The sequence below is a fragment of the Gambusia affinis genome, linkage group LG10 (genome assembly GCF_019740435.1).
Source record: "Gambusia affinis linkage group LG10, SWU_Gaff_1.0, whole genome shotgun sequence".
In the NCBI taxonomy this organism is placed as follows: domain Eukaryota; kingdom Metazoa; phylum Chordata; class Actinopteri; order Cyprinodontiformes; family Poeciliidae; genus Gambusia; species Gambusia affinis.
In genome coordinates this window covers 25846474-25861690 of record NC_057877.1, presented here as the reverse complement: position 1 = coordinate 25861690, position 15217 = coordinate 25846474, and the positions used below count along the sequence as shown (strand labels likewise).

At 38.3% G+C, this 15217-nt stretch overlaps 1 protein-coding gene across 5 annotated transcripts in view; it reads left to right on the top strand.

Moving 5' to 3' along the window:
• Window positions 1-859: 859 nt before the first annotated feature.
• The window catches only part of lrp8 (low density lipoprotein receptor-related protein 8, apolipoprotein e receptor), a 155854-nt gene continuing 141496 nt past the window's right edge, over window positions 860-15217 (top strand). For all 5 annotated transcript variants that reach the window (XM_044129167.1, XM_044129165.1, XM_044129166.1 and 2 more), the window contains exons 1-2: window positions 860-1043; window positions 1904-2029. In XM_044129167.1, coding sequence (XP_043985102.1) covers window positions 974-1043; window positions 1904-2029 — 196 coding nt within the window. In that variant the 5' untranslated portion in view covers window positions 860-973. The remainder of the gene's footprint in view (window positions 1044-1903; window positions 2030-15217) is intronic.

Genomic DNA, 15217 nt, shown 5'->3' with positions numbered 1-15217 from the left:
GAAATTGGTACTTTTATCTGTTTGGGAGGGTGGTAAGTCCTGCTTAAAATAGAAAAAAATGAATTTCCATGAAGCTTATCAGCAGAGGGAAGCATGAAGAGCTCAGCAGCTAGCATGGATGCCAGATTATTCCTGACTCTGGAAACTTCACAATGGACTTCAAGCAATATGGATTCTGTGTCTTTCCATTTCTCTTCCAGGCTCTGCGAGCTTGATATTTCAAATTAAATGTAACTTATTTTCATCTGGAAAGAGGAAATTAAAACATGGTGCACCAATCCAGTCCTTTGCTTTACTAGTGGCCTTCACCTTATCTGGATTATTAGGTATGGTGTTTCCCTTTTCCTATTGAGTGATTTTGGGAGCTAATCATCTCTTTCCATTACTTTTTCCTTCTACTTAACCTTCCAATATCCTGATACAGAACTTTATGAAGAGCCAGCTTCAGTTACACTGTCAAGTCAGCAGTCTCCACCATGACTGTGTATTAAATAATATGAATGAAACTATTTTTGAAATGAATAACGGTTAAGCCTTAAAATGTGTGAGTTTGACTTTAGGAATTAAATAACTATAACTTGACTTTATATTTTTCTAATTTATTGAGATCCACCTGTATTCGTTCCAGAAAGTTGATTTTTTTTTTTTCCTTTTACTTTCTCACATTCATGTTTAGAGAATTACTACTGATGATGTGTTACCAAAAGAGTGACTCAGCACTTCTCTTCCTGGTTAACAACCAGACAATGTAGCGCTTCTTTTTTTTCCCTTCCTGGTATTATAACCGCAAACAACCATCATTCGCTATCCCGCCCATAAGCGTCACTCACTATAGCAGCGAGCCGGGGCTGATCGAGCTCACACGCTCTCGAGCTGAGCCACACAGAGGAGCACAGAGCCGCCGCAGACGGGCTGGAGCTGGAGATCACCTCACTTTGCATGATCACATCCGTAGATCGTCCAGGATCTAAAGATGTGGACCGGAGTCGGAAAGCTCGTGCTTCTACATTTGTTACTCATGGAGCTCGGTGGCCACGCTAAAGGTAAGCCACTTATTGGCTCGGAGATGGGGGGGGATTTCCATCGTAGCAGTAGCACTTCTCCGGCTTCAGGAGGGAGGAAGTCTTGGGGATGGCATGGGTAAGAGGGTACCGCTGCCTTCCGCGAAACGACTCGCCTGTCTAAGTGGTCCGTCTCATTATTAGAGCAGCGCTAATGCCTCCGATAGATACTTCCGCTGCTACACGGATTCAGGAGATTACAATCTTAATTGTCACTTTCGTCAGGTTTTGTAAGCGTTAACACAGGTGACACGAGGTGACAGTGAGTGGAAGCAGCACATGCGAGCAAGCGGCTGATGTTAAGACTGTAGCCAGGGGACGGCTACCTGCCTGCCTGCCTGCCTGCGGGGATGTGATCAGCAAAGTGCTGGCTGTAAATGCTTTGTTTTTAATGTTTACGCTGCAGTTGCTAAATTACTGCAAAACACATCAACCTAAACAGATCCGTTTAAATGCCAGCACAGCACCCGTGGCAGGCACTCATTGTTGCACTAAAGTCAACATATTGGAAGAACCGGCGAGCCATTCATGAGCAGACTGCATTACTGGAAGTAATACTTCAATATTGATTGGATCTGGATGTTACACCAAAAGCAGATACATCTACAGGGTAATTTAGAGGCTTTCCCTCATTCCATGCTCAAAAATGGGTTACTTTGTGCAGGTTGTTCCTACTTTATTAGTTAACTTCTTGAAGTTTGAGAAATGTCAGTAAATTTGAAATGACCTTTAACCAACCCCAGAGCACATTTCAGAATCAGTTTCTTAATCTGAAATTTGAATACCACCAAGCCAAAAATAATTTTAAAAAACTGACAAGCTGCTGTTTTCTGACACCACAGGAACTCATACCGAGTCAGAGTGTGAAATAGGGCAGTTTCAGTGCAAGAGCGGAGTGTGCATCCCAAGCCTCTGGAGATGTGATGATGACAATGACTGTTCAGACAGCAGCGACGAGGAGAGCTGTCGTAAGTAGCCCAGAGTTTCTACATTCACACTTGCATTGTTATTTTATAGATCTGTACTCTTGTTGTGTTCAATATGAGCTTTCATTTGAATGTGTGAATCCCATAGTTTGCAGCTCATGAGTAACTTTTAATGAGTGAACCTAGCCTGAGAATACATACTTTATTTTTGTTCTTCAGGACTCTTTGAAGTCCCCTTTCAGCACAAACCTCTCATCCAGGATCAAAAGTCACATGACCAAAGGATTTTTTTTATTTTTTCGTACTTACTAATTCAGATCCTCAGTAAAGCGGATTTGGGGCCTTAACTAATATTACATGTGGTTTATACGCTTGTTTGGTTATTAACCCTATACTGCTGGTGATGTATGGAGTTAGATAGGTGAAATCAGGCTTACAAATGCATTGCATATAAACTTAAACTGCTTTAGCGATTATCACATGTCTGAGGTCTCACAGATTAGATTGCAGAATAATGTGTGATAATAATTAATGCTGAGTCATGTGGGCCTGCTTTTCTCCAATTTATTAGATATGGCTGCTTTTTGTGGTGTGTTGGAGTTATCTTTGTATAGGTTGAGAAGTTAAGTGTGGAATGGTTTGCAATTCGCATATGATAATTGTTTCATGGTTTTGCAGTGTCTATACAAACATTTACAACAAAAATATTAACGTAAAAATATTAACCAAAGGATAGAAATAATTGAAACCTTGGTTTTTCTCTATTAAGTTGAATTAAGAACAAGACCGGTATTTGTGGTATGGTCATAAATTAGTAATTGAAGAAGATTTAAAAGTGGCTGTATTTGTTGTTAGATGTTTTATTACTTAGAATGAAAACTACATGGCTTCTCATCTTGCTTTGTTGACGTGCTAAATCCTCAAAGAATAAGAATTCTGACTGCGTCTCTGTGACTCCAGAGATTTAAGCTTCTTGATAGTGGACAATACTGGAGGTGAGGTACAATAAGCTTTTAAAGAGCGTGCCTCCTGTCTAACAGGTGTTGTTTATTTTGCTTGGTGTAAGTGTTGCTGAGAGAGAATGTAAGAAATGTACCTTAAACCACAAGGTCATCCACTGTTCTTTACAGAGAGACATTTTGTCTGTGGTGGAAATGAGGTCTATGACTTTCATCTCTCTTCACTCTCTTTGCTACATATCTTGTAAGCTTCAGTTGTGGGAATGCTTCTCTCTTGGGTTTGCTTTCACTCTCTGAATCACTTTATCTTCTCAGTCTCTACCTTTATGTACGTTTCCCCTATTGTTCCCTCTCTCCCTTGCTACCTGGTGTCATTATGAAGGCACCAGCTCTTAGTCTGTGAAAGTGTCTCTTCCTAAAAGGCTGTCTCATTTCCTCTGCATTCTAGTGTCCAATAATCGACTCTCTTGTGCCATTTTTAAATCATTTATTGCTTCACCTTGACAGTTCCAATGCCAAAAAGGTTGTGGCCACTCACCACAGATCCACAAAGAGCATCAGCTGACAGGTTGGTTGGCGATAAATCCAACAGCATGACTCTGGCTGCTGCCGTGATTCTTGGTGACTGGCAAGATGCCAGGCCTTCGAACAGATGCCAGCACTGCCGCTGTGCCCCCTCCCTAAAACCAAATATCACCAGCAAGAGCTCTGTGGAGAGGGGGTGGAGGCTGAACAGGAGAGGGAGGTGGAGAAAAGAAGGGACAAATTTGACTGGGAGAAGCAAGATGGTGTAGAGTAGAAATTATGTGTAGAAAATAGGAACAAGCATTTGTGGAGAATTTCCAAAGAAGGAAAAAAAAAACAGGCCATTGCTTTTATCCTACCAGCACTTTTTTGGCTGTTTCCAATCTTTATTTCAAATTTGAAAGATAGACAGAAATGGCAAGGATTTTTTTTCAAACGCTCATTTATGACTAGAGAGAGTAGTCTTGTACTTATTTCTAAAGAGCGACTAAAGCTAGAAGTGAAATACATTAAGATCGTAAGATGAGATCATATATTGTATAGTGTATATTTCTAATGCTGCGACAGACTGGTGACCTGTCCAGGGTGGACTCCGCCTCTCGCCCGGAACGTAGCTGGAGATGGGCACCAGCAACCCTCCCGATCTCTATAAGGGACAAGGGTGAACAGAAAATGGATGGATGGATGGATGGATAGATATTTCTAATGTAGACTCTCTACTTCTATCTTCTACTTAGAGGGATTTTTGTTGTATTTGTTGTACTTCTTAGGCCATTACTGTATTCTGTTGGGCCATTTATTATAACAAGGTTAGTATGTCAAAATAAGTTAACAAGCTTCTAGAGTACTCAGTTAGGTTTCTCCTGAAGTATCCTCCTACCATCCTTGTAAAGAAGTACATTTAAAATTGTCCTTTTGTGTTCATTATTCTGCTGTTTAAGTTTAAGCTGTTTCATTTTCCTTCTCCTCTCTGCTATTTCATTCTCAACACGCCTGGTTTTTGGTGCGTTTGTGCTGTCTTTGTGGCTAAATACAATACTCCTACTCACATGTATCCTTAAACATCGGAACTGTCTGTATCCTTTAGGTTCTTCATGGCCTATATTTAGGTTGTGGAATCGTATTGAAGAAGAAGGTTGCATACTTGTTCACACTGGTGCTAAGTAGGATAAAAACGACTAAATAATTCTGCATTATAGCATCACAATAATCATAAACGTAAGTTGTCATATCTTTCTTGAATTGGTATGTCCTTCTCTTTTGAATAGCAGCCTTGATCAAGCAGCTTGTAAATGTGATTTGATGGAGTTTTCCATAAATGTGACCAGAATAACAGTAGCAATGATTGTGATGGTCTTTTAGTCAGTGATGTTCACTGCTAAGCAAAAGTCCTTAGAATTTTGCATCTTGGATCACGTTTTTTGAGGGATGTTAAATATTTCTAATCATATTTTCTGTTTTACAAAGGATAAGATCTATTTATTTTCCAATCAAATGCCAACATACCATTATTAACGGTTGCTCTGCTCAGTATTCATTCTTCCATACTGAGCAGGTAGCCATTCAGCAGTTTTCCATCTACTTGAGAGAAGCCAAATATGACATAAATTTTGTGTGGAAGAAAAGTCTAACACTTGGTTAAGTCTGGTTGCCATATCTCAACAAGCTTTCCTCCCAAATATTGTAATTGTATTCATTTATTGTGAAGTTGGAGGAAAAGGATAGAGTGTTTTGTGAGAAAATGTAACCGTAAGTTAAATGACAATACTGAAGCCCACAACAGTCTTCTGCAATTTAGAAGGGTGGTGGTCTGATGTGGGCTTTCCCAATTTCCCAACAGTAAAAAAAAAAAATATATAACTTGTGATGTAAAAGCGCTTTTAGTGCTAAAACCCCACAGAAAAATAGCTTTCAAATTCTGTCGATCCACCATTAAAACAACTGTGAAAGTTTCCAAATGTCCCAGGGATCAGCCTTGAAAATACTTTGTGCAAAGGAGCAATACAAGTACAGTTGTTGCTTTATTCTGTGTCTGAATATTAATCTGTCACAGCTTTAGTCAGGGGCCAGCTAAAGCTTCTGAAAGTTTTAACCCCAAACCATAACATGTACTTAGTTTAAAAACACCAACTACTTAAGTCTTGAACCCTTTATGAACCTGGAAAATCAAGGATTGCAAAACAGCTAAAAGGAATGGGGCACAAACTCAATACCTCAGGGTGGGAAAAATGTTGAGCTGTATATGAGCGTGTGTGCATGCATGTGTGTTTGTGTGTCACAGCAAGACAATGAGTCTTAGATGGGGAGCGTCTCAGCTTCAGTCTGAGACCAACTTCCCATAGAGAAGACATCACAACGCATTTCACGCTGCTGCCATGTGTTTGTGTGTGTGTGGGTGTGTGAGAGAGATCAGCCTTTCTCTCACACACAAACACACACAACCCTCCTCACACAAAGACACACACATGATAATGTCATAAGAAACTGGAGAGAAGAGTTTTAGGCTCTAAAGGCATTGCAATGACACACGCACACGCACACACACACACACACGCACACATGCAGGCTCACATGTTGGTCACCTGCTGACACACACATGCATGCTCAGACTGTTACAGCTGGGGCCAGAAATGTTACTTGAATGTGAGGGACGAGGTACATGATGCGCTGTACCGAACCAAGCTGCCTTTTCCTGGGGTAACCCCTAATCATAAGCTTAACAATGAGTCTTAAATTGAAGTGACAACAAGTACTAGTTGCTGTCAGCAAGTTTGAAATTAAAATCCTCCACAAGAGGCGGCTGCACCATCAAAAAGCAAATAAGTTTTGTAAACCAGCGTTAGCATGCCATGTTAACAGTTATCAAGCCTTCAGAGAAGTAATCAGAGGACTTTTTTCTGTCCTATTTGAAAAAGAATGTGAAACCTAAAAGGCAAAAAAAAGAACTGTTTTTCAAAGGAGACTTTGTCTGGTGAAATAACAAGGTTCTGTATCCTTTTTTAGATTAGAGATGCACAGAGAAAATAGTTTGTGACATACTCAGTCAATAGCCAATCAGATCACTGAATGCACTCTACTACTAAAAGCTTCCATGTCACTTTGAAATCAACACTCTTGTGTGTGGACTGTGTTATTGAGGGAGTTGGACTCAAATGTTAGTAAATTTAATTCTCAGTGAAATGGTTTAGAATGAAGGTAGATGCAAACATAAAAGAAACTCTTTTAAAGAAATGTATTTTAAAAAATGTATATTTTAAAAATGTTCGATGGCTTCCATTACTCATTTCAGAAAGCTTTACAGATGAAAAAAATGTGAAATAAAATATTGTCACTCCCTAGTCAGCTAAATAATTCAAAAGACTTGCAAAAGTTTCCTGAACATTAAATCAGTTTCTCTAATAGTAAAATATATCTATTTTAAGAAATATATGTGCTGTATTTGTTTTTGTGAACTATGTTTATATATTGTATTGTAATGGGAAGTTAAGATGTGCTTTAAAGCTAAAACATTTAGCCAGTTCATCAGGAAAGAATTTCCCAAATCCCCACTTAGGTACAGATTAAAGGAAGGAGGAAATTATGAAATTGGATTCAGCCAAGTACTTTCCTGCTTCATTTCATACTTTTGTGCGATGGTTTAAACTGCAACATTTAATAGTTGAAGTACTCTGTCTGGGTGAATATATGTTTGTAGCATACAGCAGCGTTGATGTAGTCTCCAGACAAAAATGTCCCACTTCGGTGCTTTAGGATTTCTAAACCACGGTGGGATTCTGTGTTTTGGATGTTTTCATTTTGTTCAGAAATACTGTATCTCACTGATACATTATGCAAGACATGCTTGTGGATCATGCTTCTAAAGAAATATGTTTTATTTTTAATTTCCTCCTTAATGCTATTCTTTTTGTTTATCTTGTTTTTATTCCTGTTTGCTGTTAGACTAAATCAGTGTTTTGTGGTCATTGAGGCACACTGCCCTGGATGTTAGTGTTTCCTGCTTTAACACACCTGATTTCAGTTGATGGCTGAGTGGAAGGCTTCTGCTGAACTTCAATCATCTGAATCAGGTGTGTTAAAGTGGGGAAACGTCTAAAGCACTGGTGTCAAACTCCAGTCCTCAAGGGCCGCTGTCCTGCAGGTTTTAGATGTGCCACAGGTACAAAACACTGGAATGAAATGGCTTAATTACCTCCTTCTTGTGTAGATCAGTTCTCCACAGCCTTGCTAATGACCTAATTATTCTATTCAGGTGTGGTGCAGCAGAGGCACATCTAAAAGTTGGAGGACACCGGCCCTTGAGGACTGGAGTTTGAGACCCCTGGTCTAAAACATTCACTGTGCTCTGAGGAGCAGGGTTGAAAAACACTGCAGGAGATGATTAATTGTGGAAAGAAACAAGATACACTTTTTTTGTGATGCATGCTGACATTTAGAAATGATTTGATGAAGAAGAGCAAGCAAAGACAATTAAAGTTTGTGAATAGACTGGATGTCAGTGAAAAATGAACAGCATGATACGAGTAGCCAAAGTAAAATGGTAAATGGACTGAACTTCTATAGCACTTTTCCAGTCATTTTAACCACTCAAAGCACTTTACACTAGAGTCACAGTCACCCATTCACACAGCCATATGCAATTTGGGGTTAAGTACCTTGCCCACAGGCACATCAACATGTGGCAGGAAGAAGCTGGAATTGAACCTACAACCTTCCGATTGCAAGACGACTACTCTACCATAGAGCCACAGTCGCCCACTGAATTACATCTTCAGGCTGAAAAAACCCACTTTTGGCAGCATTAACAATTCTGCATTGGACATATGAAGCATTGTCCTCTACATAGAAATGTGTTGGATACTTATCGTTAGGGCTGCTAGATATCATATGTTGATATATGATATCAAAAGAAAACATAATACTATGGCCCATATTGTGATGACAGCATTGCTTAGCATTCACTGAAATCATCCTGAATATTTGTGTTTCTATTTTCCCCCCACCCAATGTCTGTAATCTTTGGCATCTCAGCCACTAAAAATATTCCTATGATGTCTAAGGAGGGCATTTGGAGAAGTCAGATATATTAGTGAGTCTAAATATGTGACACTTGAAATATTTTCTCCAATGAAATATTGCTTCTAAGCCGTCCCTTCCAATTGCAATTTAGCAAAAATTGATGTTGCGATGGTGATTGTTAATCAATATTTTCTGCAATTAAAGGCGATTTTCTATTGACCACATGTAATGTGACTCCATTTTTGTTTTCAGAATTACTGATAAATAAAAAAACTGAATCAATATTATAACAAAATACTAATTGGGAAGGGAAAAAAATCTTGTTAATACCTGAATTTCATGTACATTAGACAGATAAAGAAAAAGACAAGGTGTCCCTGCTGCACTGATGGAGAAAAGGTCCAAAATGTTCCCGGTTTCCACCTTTATGACACGGTGCACCATGCTCTACAAGAGAACATTAGCCGGTGTGCTGAGTAGGTGTTGGGTGCAGCGGAGCAAAACGACAGCAGGGTAATTTTAGCTGAGGTCAGTGCTGGCCTGAGGCATTTACTCTGACTCTTTTTCCTTTGTGTCTCCATATGTTTGTCTTTCTTGCTCTTTTATTGGCCTACACTTCTTTTTCTTCTCATCTTCCCACTTAAGCCACTTTGACACATGCACACCTTAATAATCTAAAGGCAGCTGAAGATGTCTCTTTTGTATGTGACTTACCTCCCTGGTGCTTTTCTGGACGGTTCTACAATAAAGAAAACTAAATTGGTCAGACCTCAGAACCTGTTGGTTTCACTTTTTGCAAAGATAGGTCTGAGCTCCTGTAGCCACTTAAATAAGCAGGCACACAGCAGCAGCCATTTAAATTGGCTGCTGATCAGTTGTTTAGAGGAATCACACAGATTGCTTCATTGAACAAGTAAATAACAACTCTGTTCAAGCGACCCTCCTCCTTGATTTAACTTTTCAGAATTAGCTGCAGCATCTAATCATTTTTCCCAGCATCTGAGTCATTCGACCAAGAACAGTGACTCAACTGTTACTGATGCTGCAGTCATTCCAGATGCTTTATTAAGCCATAACTTAGTACTACAAGAAAACTGAACACATCTGCAACTGCTCTTTAAAAACAAAAGAAAATACAGAAGAGATGGCAGAAATTATTCAGAATAATCAGTGAACAGTGAGTGAGTTGGAGAAAGTTCCAAAAGTGGCATTAACACACCAAGGAAACTTTCCTAATAAACAAAAGGTTTTGTTTCTCTTTTTCATTATCTTGCCTCCTCCTCCTGTGCAGCACCCCTCTGACAGAATTACTTTGTTTTTGACACCTGGATTTGTTTGCCTCTGCTGCAAAGTCACTCGCAGTTCAAAGTCAAACTTTGATAATACTACAATCCTCTTTCCCTAACTGCTCACATTAAGCTTGGCGTTGGCTGGGTGCTTGTGTTGCTCTGTTATCGAGGCCCCTCCCCCAATCTGCGGCATGTGACAGGGTATCATCACGCTAATCCCCAACTCAGATTAACCGAATATCTGCTCGGCTTCCATTTTTATTATTTACAGTTGCTGTAATCCTGTTTTTCACCTTGTGCTCTGTTGCCTGCTGCATGTAGTTAGAGAGCGGCACATGAAATGACAAGTAAGAACGCCGATGAATAAAACATAACTGCTAATACCAGGCTGCTGGGTTTACACTGTGATACCACTGCGAGTTCATTGTGTTTAAAAAGTTTTATACAATGTTTGGATTTATTCTCCCCTTCTTTTTTTGTGCATTCTTTTCTATTTCCATTTTATATTTTGTTGCTTAATTCATTACATCCCCATTTTTTTCCTAGTATTGCATCAATATGTTGGGGTTTTTTTCCCCTCTTGCTGTTAGCGTGAAAGTAAAGCAGCTGGAGTTTAAAATTTTGTGCACATGTCTGTGCAACATGATTTCTTTTTCAGAGAGAGAAAAAATATATCTATTTTTCTATTCCAACACCTGCTGACACAAAAAAGATGGTGCAACAGTTTTGAAGAAGTCAGAAAAAACCCAGCATTGAGAAAGTGAATGCTAGATTAAGATTTAAATTTTCTATCTCAGTACTAGACGTAACAAAGATATAGAAATACATTTTAAAAGAAAAGTCTGCATTTTTCTATCTGGGAGAATGTTGAATTAAATTTTCCCAAAATATATTATAATATACAGTTAACATTATTGATTATGGCGAAGGAATTTTCATTTTTGCTGTAGAATGATTGACATCATAACCCATTATTTCCTTAACTGACTTATCAGTTAATGATATGCGGTAATGTATCATGTTGATTATTTTTGCATATTTTGCATTTTTGCACTCTCATGATTATGTTGTATTTTTTGGAACACGTTTAAATAAATGTTCAATAATTATTCATTTATGGTAAAAATGATAATTAATAGCACAATATTATCATCCTTCCAAGTTTAACGATACATGAGTCACAGTTGATGTAGCTTATTTTTTATGTTATGGTTGCCTAAAATGGGACAATAAAAACAAATTAAGGGTTTCTTTTTATCTTAAGTATAAAAAAATTATCCTCTCATGGCAAGTCTTTAAAAGAGTGAGCTTTGTGAAGCACAAAGCATTTTTTTCTTTCCAATTTGACATGAGGCATTACAGATCTGAATAATGTCTTCCCAAACAAATTAAGTCCAAAACTCAGCTAAGAAAAAGGTAAACAAAAAACAGTCTGATAAGGAAGCAACACAAATTCATATCAAATCTTAACCTTCCAGATAACACGCACAGAAGATGCTGGCAAATTGCTAAAAATTTTGAAGGACATTTCTTTTTGTTGTGCAAACTATTGCTTTGACTTTTTATCATTCTGCTGTTTGTAGAGTGACATTTGACTTGACCTGACTGTTTTGGAGAATGTGCTTAAAAACATTTTCATGTCTTGCCACATTTCTCCTTTTGCAGTTTTTCCTCCAGCTTGCCTTTAAATGAAGCTGTTAATGTTGATTTCACACAACACATCTCTTTCGTACACAACCCTCTCCAGCTTCTAAGCCTGGAAACGGATCATTTTTTACCTTTAGGGATTTTGTTTGTCATTCATTGCAGGATGTTGAAACTCGGTGCCGCAGAGGTGAGTCTCTCTTTGACGATGTTGCTCCTGCTCAGCAGCGCTAGTTATCAAAAGGAGACGGTTGTGATGCAAAATTATGCACACTCACACACAAGCACATTACCAGTATAATACATCCACCTGTCATGTGCTTCATTATAACTCTGTTCTGACACTGCTGAAATGAAGCATCTGATGGGAGATTAAAGAAAAATGAAGGAGGAATGGAAATGACCACTATTTTCTCTTCTGATCTGTAGGAAAAATGTGCAGTGGCTTTTCTGACCATCTGTTGCAGAGTGCTCCATCTCTAAGTTATTATGAGAAGATTATTGGTGTTCTTGAAGTAAAAAAATCGCATCAATGTGCTCTAGTTGCTATAGCATTTTCAGCGGTTTCAAGATCTGAGGTGCAATGCCAGACATTGGTCCGTTTTGATTGGCTTTGGAAAGGCTTGTTTTAAAGATGCTGCTTAAAGGAGTCAAATATATAGATGAAATGTGCTTAAATGGAATCGATCAAGTTTGCAGCAAGCCATTAATTCTCAGGGTCAGACCTCCCTTCCTTTCGGTCTTTTTTGCAGCCATGTGGTCATTGTGTGTTTGACCAGTGACGCCTCTCTCACTCTACACCCCCCCCGTACCTTACCGTGCATCATTGGACTGAGAACTTGAATGTTTGGAAGCAGGGTGACGCCTTCTCAATGGAGCCTAGGGGGCCACCAAGCTCTCACAAACACACAATTTAAAACCAAATGCATTGGTGTTTTTTGTTCTTTGTGAACACAAAGAATAGAGCTGTGACCCTGCATGCATCTGCTTTATCCTTTTGTGTTTAATGCCTATCCGGTCGGAGGACCTTTTTTAGGAATTTGTCTTTAATAAACCTTACAAATTTAAAATGATTAGTTGAAAGCTTCAGATGACAATAATCTAATCTAATTTAATGCCTGGTTATAGATAATCACTCTTTTCTTTTTAGGTTATGGTTGAACATCTGAGCCTTTTCCAACATCTGGCTCAGAGGACCAAATCTCAATTCTAGATAAGACCTATGTTAAGCAAATGTTTCTTTTAATACATTTACAAGCAACATTGAGGCACTAGTGGGTAGACATTTTTTAGTTCCATCTATTTCCACATCTCACTAGCATAGAAATAACAAGTGAATCTTGAAAGTAACCGTCTCTCTGTTTCATATAGAAGAGTTTCTTGATGCTCTTTGATTATTGCATGATCCCAGCTTGTCATATTGATTGATCACTGACCTGTGAGTGTTTGATGTCTTTTGATGTGTTAGCACTCTTCTTATTCTTTCATTGATTGCATCACTGTTTAAAAAGACATAAAGTGCTGGTACCCCTCAACAACACAGTGCAGCCTCACTATTACCCTCAGTATGTGGTGTTTCTTTTTTTTCTTGCAACTTGTATAATGTGGGGCTTCATCTTTTTTATCTTGTATCCAGCAGGTGGACTACAGACCCTCTGGTGTAAAACATTCAGATTAGAAGAGGAAGAAAAACCTCTACTCTTTGTTTGTTTTGCTTGTAAAAGATTCTTGCTAAAATTATGACTTTTAAATGTAGTTTTCAAATAAAAATTATTAAAATCAAATCATGATAGTTCAAACAATACATCTATTGGGGTCTTTGCAAGTGATTTGGTCTCATTGTAGAGACTAGATTGCATATCTAGACATATGGTTGTTGAGATGTTTCCTCTGGGAAGTTTTTATTAAAGTGTTCAAGAAGAGCTTCAAAGTTCATTAAGCAGTTGGACCATTTACTGCCTTCTAGCATCCATGTGCACTCATCACATGTAGGATACAGAACTTCCACACTGAATAAATTCCTTTTGGTATTGATGTTTTTATTCTGTTATCAAGTCAGTTGGTTGACAGCTAAAGTAGGGCGCAGGGAATTTTTTGTAACTGTTTTATCAAAACAACAATTTGCAACAAACACAAATATGCTATTTGAAATATTCTTTACTTTAAATTTTACTTCTGAAAAGATTTTGTTACTTCCATTTGAGAACCTGACCACATCTTCAGGAATGGCTGCACTAAAACGCAGTTGAGGAATCCAGAGTACTGTAGATGGGTAAATCTTTAGTTTAAGAATATTGTTGATGCTGGGACTCCATAACTGGTGGTTTATCTGTCACTTCACATTGCGTGATGTGTGTGAATTTCTACTCTGCTGCACTCAGGTGCCACTAAGAGTAAATTCCATAACTACGTTTGAAGATGCAACATCTAATCCCTCAAAGTAGTCTCTCAAAGGGAGATTGCATTCAAAGGAAACAGGCTGTGGGAACTGCTATTTCACAGGGCATATTGAAAGAGCCACTTTAGCGTTATCAGGAGGATTTGAACCGCAAGGGACTTTAATACATTTTTATTTATTAGTATTATATTTTATTAGTGTATAGAATACTTGATTATCCCCTATTGGAGTGTCTACTCCAGTACTTTTTAAAATATGATTAATTTAATAGAAGTAATGGATGGTTATTCTTTGTGTAGTCTCCTGATTTAAACCTAAGTTTGCAAAGCAAACATCTGTCTCCACTGGATGCTTAAAGAGCATTGCTTATTGGGATATTTTGCTGAGTACTCTCACATGTGGAAACCAAACCATTCAGACCACACATGCATTCGTTTTACTGAGAAAGACCCACTGACCTAGTTGTGAAAGAAGGCAGTTAAGTATAATTGGCCCATGTTGTAGTGACTGTGATGTTCTCTCCTCTTTTTTTGGATTTATTCCACCACCTTTGGCACTGACTAGACTGCTTTACTTCCATTTCTGTTGAGTGGCAATGCTTTCATAAGTGATCAGACAGCTTAATTAACTCCTGACAGTCTCAGGATGGAGATCCTTTTATATTTGTACCTGTGCATTTTACTTTGAAGGTGAACATCAGAGCCCTTGTAAATGTTCGACTGTTGATTCTCATTATCAAGTATAAAGTCAAGTTTTCAGTTCCTTTGATCCACGTAAATAAAAAGATCTGGGACTCATATCAACAATATTTTTGTAACGCCTGACCTTCTTTATTCCCTAAAGATCTAAAATGAACACTTTAACTGCTGAGGTTCGAAAACTCCTCTGTGCCTTGAAAGGTTTTTTTAATACTCATTTATTTATTTATTTATTTGCTACAACCACAAACCTCAATTTATTTCGGCGGGATTTCATTGACTAGACCAGCAGAAAGTGGTTGCATGCTGCTTTCTGATCTATGTGGCTTGTCTCTTTAGGTGGGTGGTCATGTCTCATTAGGTTTGCCACTGTTCTATACTTATTTTGCGTTTTGAAAAGTTCAAAGTTTTGCATGCTTTTTAACCGGGCTTTAAACTGGTCCATGCTAGTAAACTGGTCTGACCGATCTGGTATTTTTCTTACTCTTCTTGTTGCTGTTTGATCTCTGATGCTCTCTGTAACACAGGCAGAATGATTTCATCACTTGGATCATTTCTGAAAGCAGTTGGTTTCACTGGATTTTATTTATGAATGTCAAATTAAAATGAAAACACCACACCTTTCATATTTTTATTTCTAAATAATTTTAAAACCAACTGTGGAATTTCTGTGTAGTTTTGCAATGTTTTTGTTGGTCTTT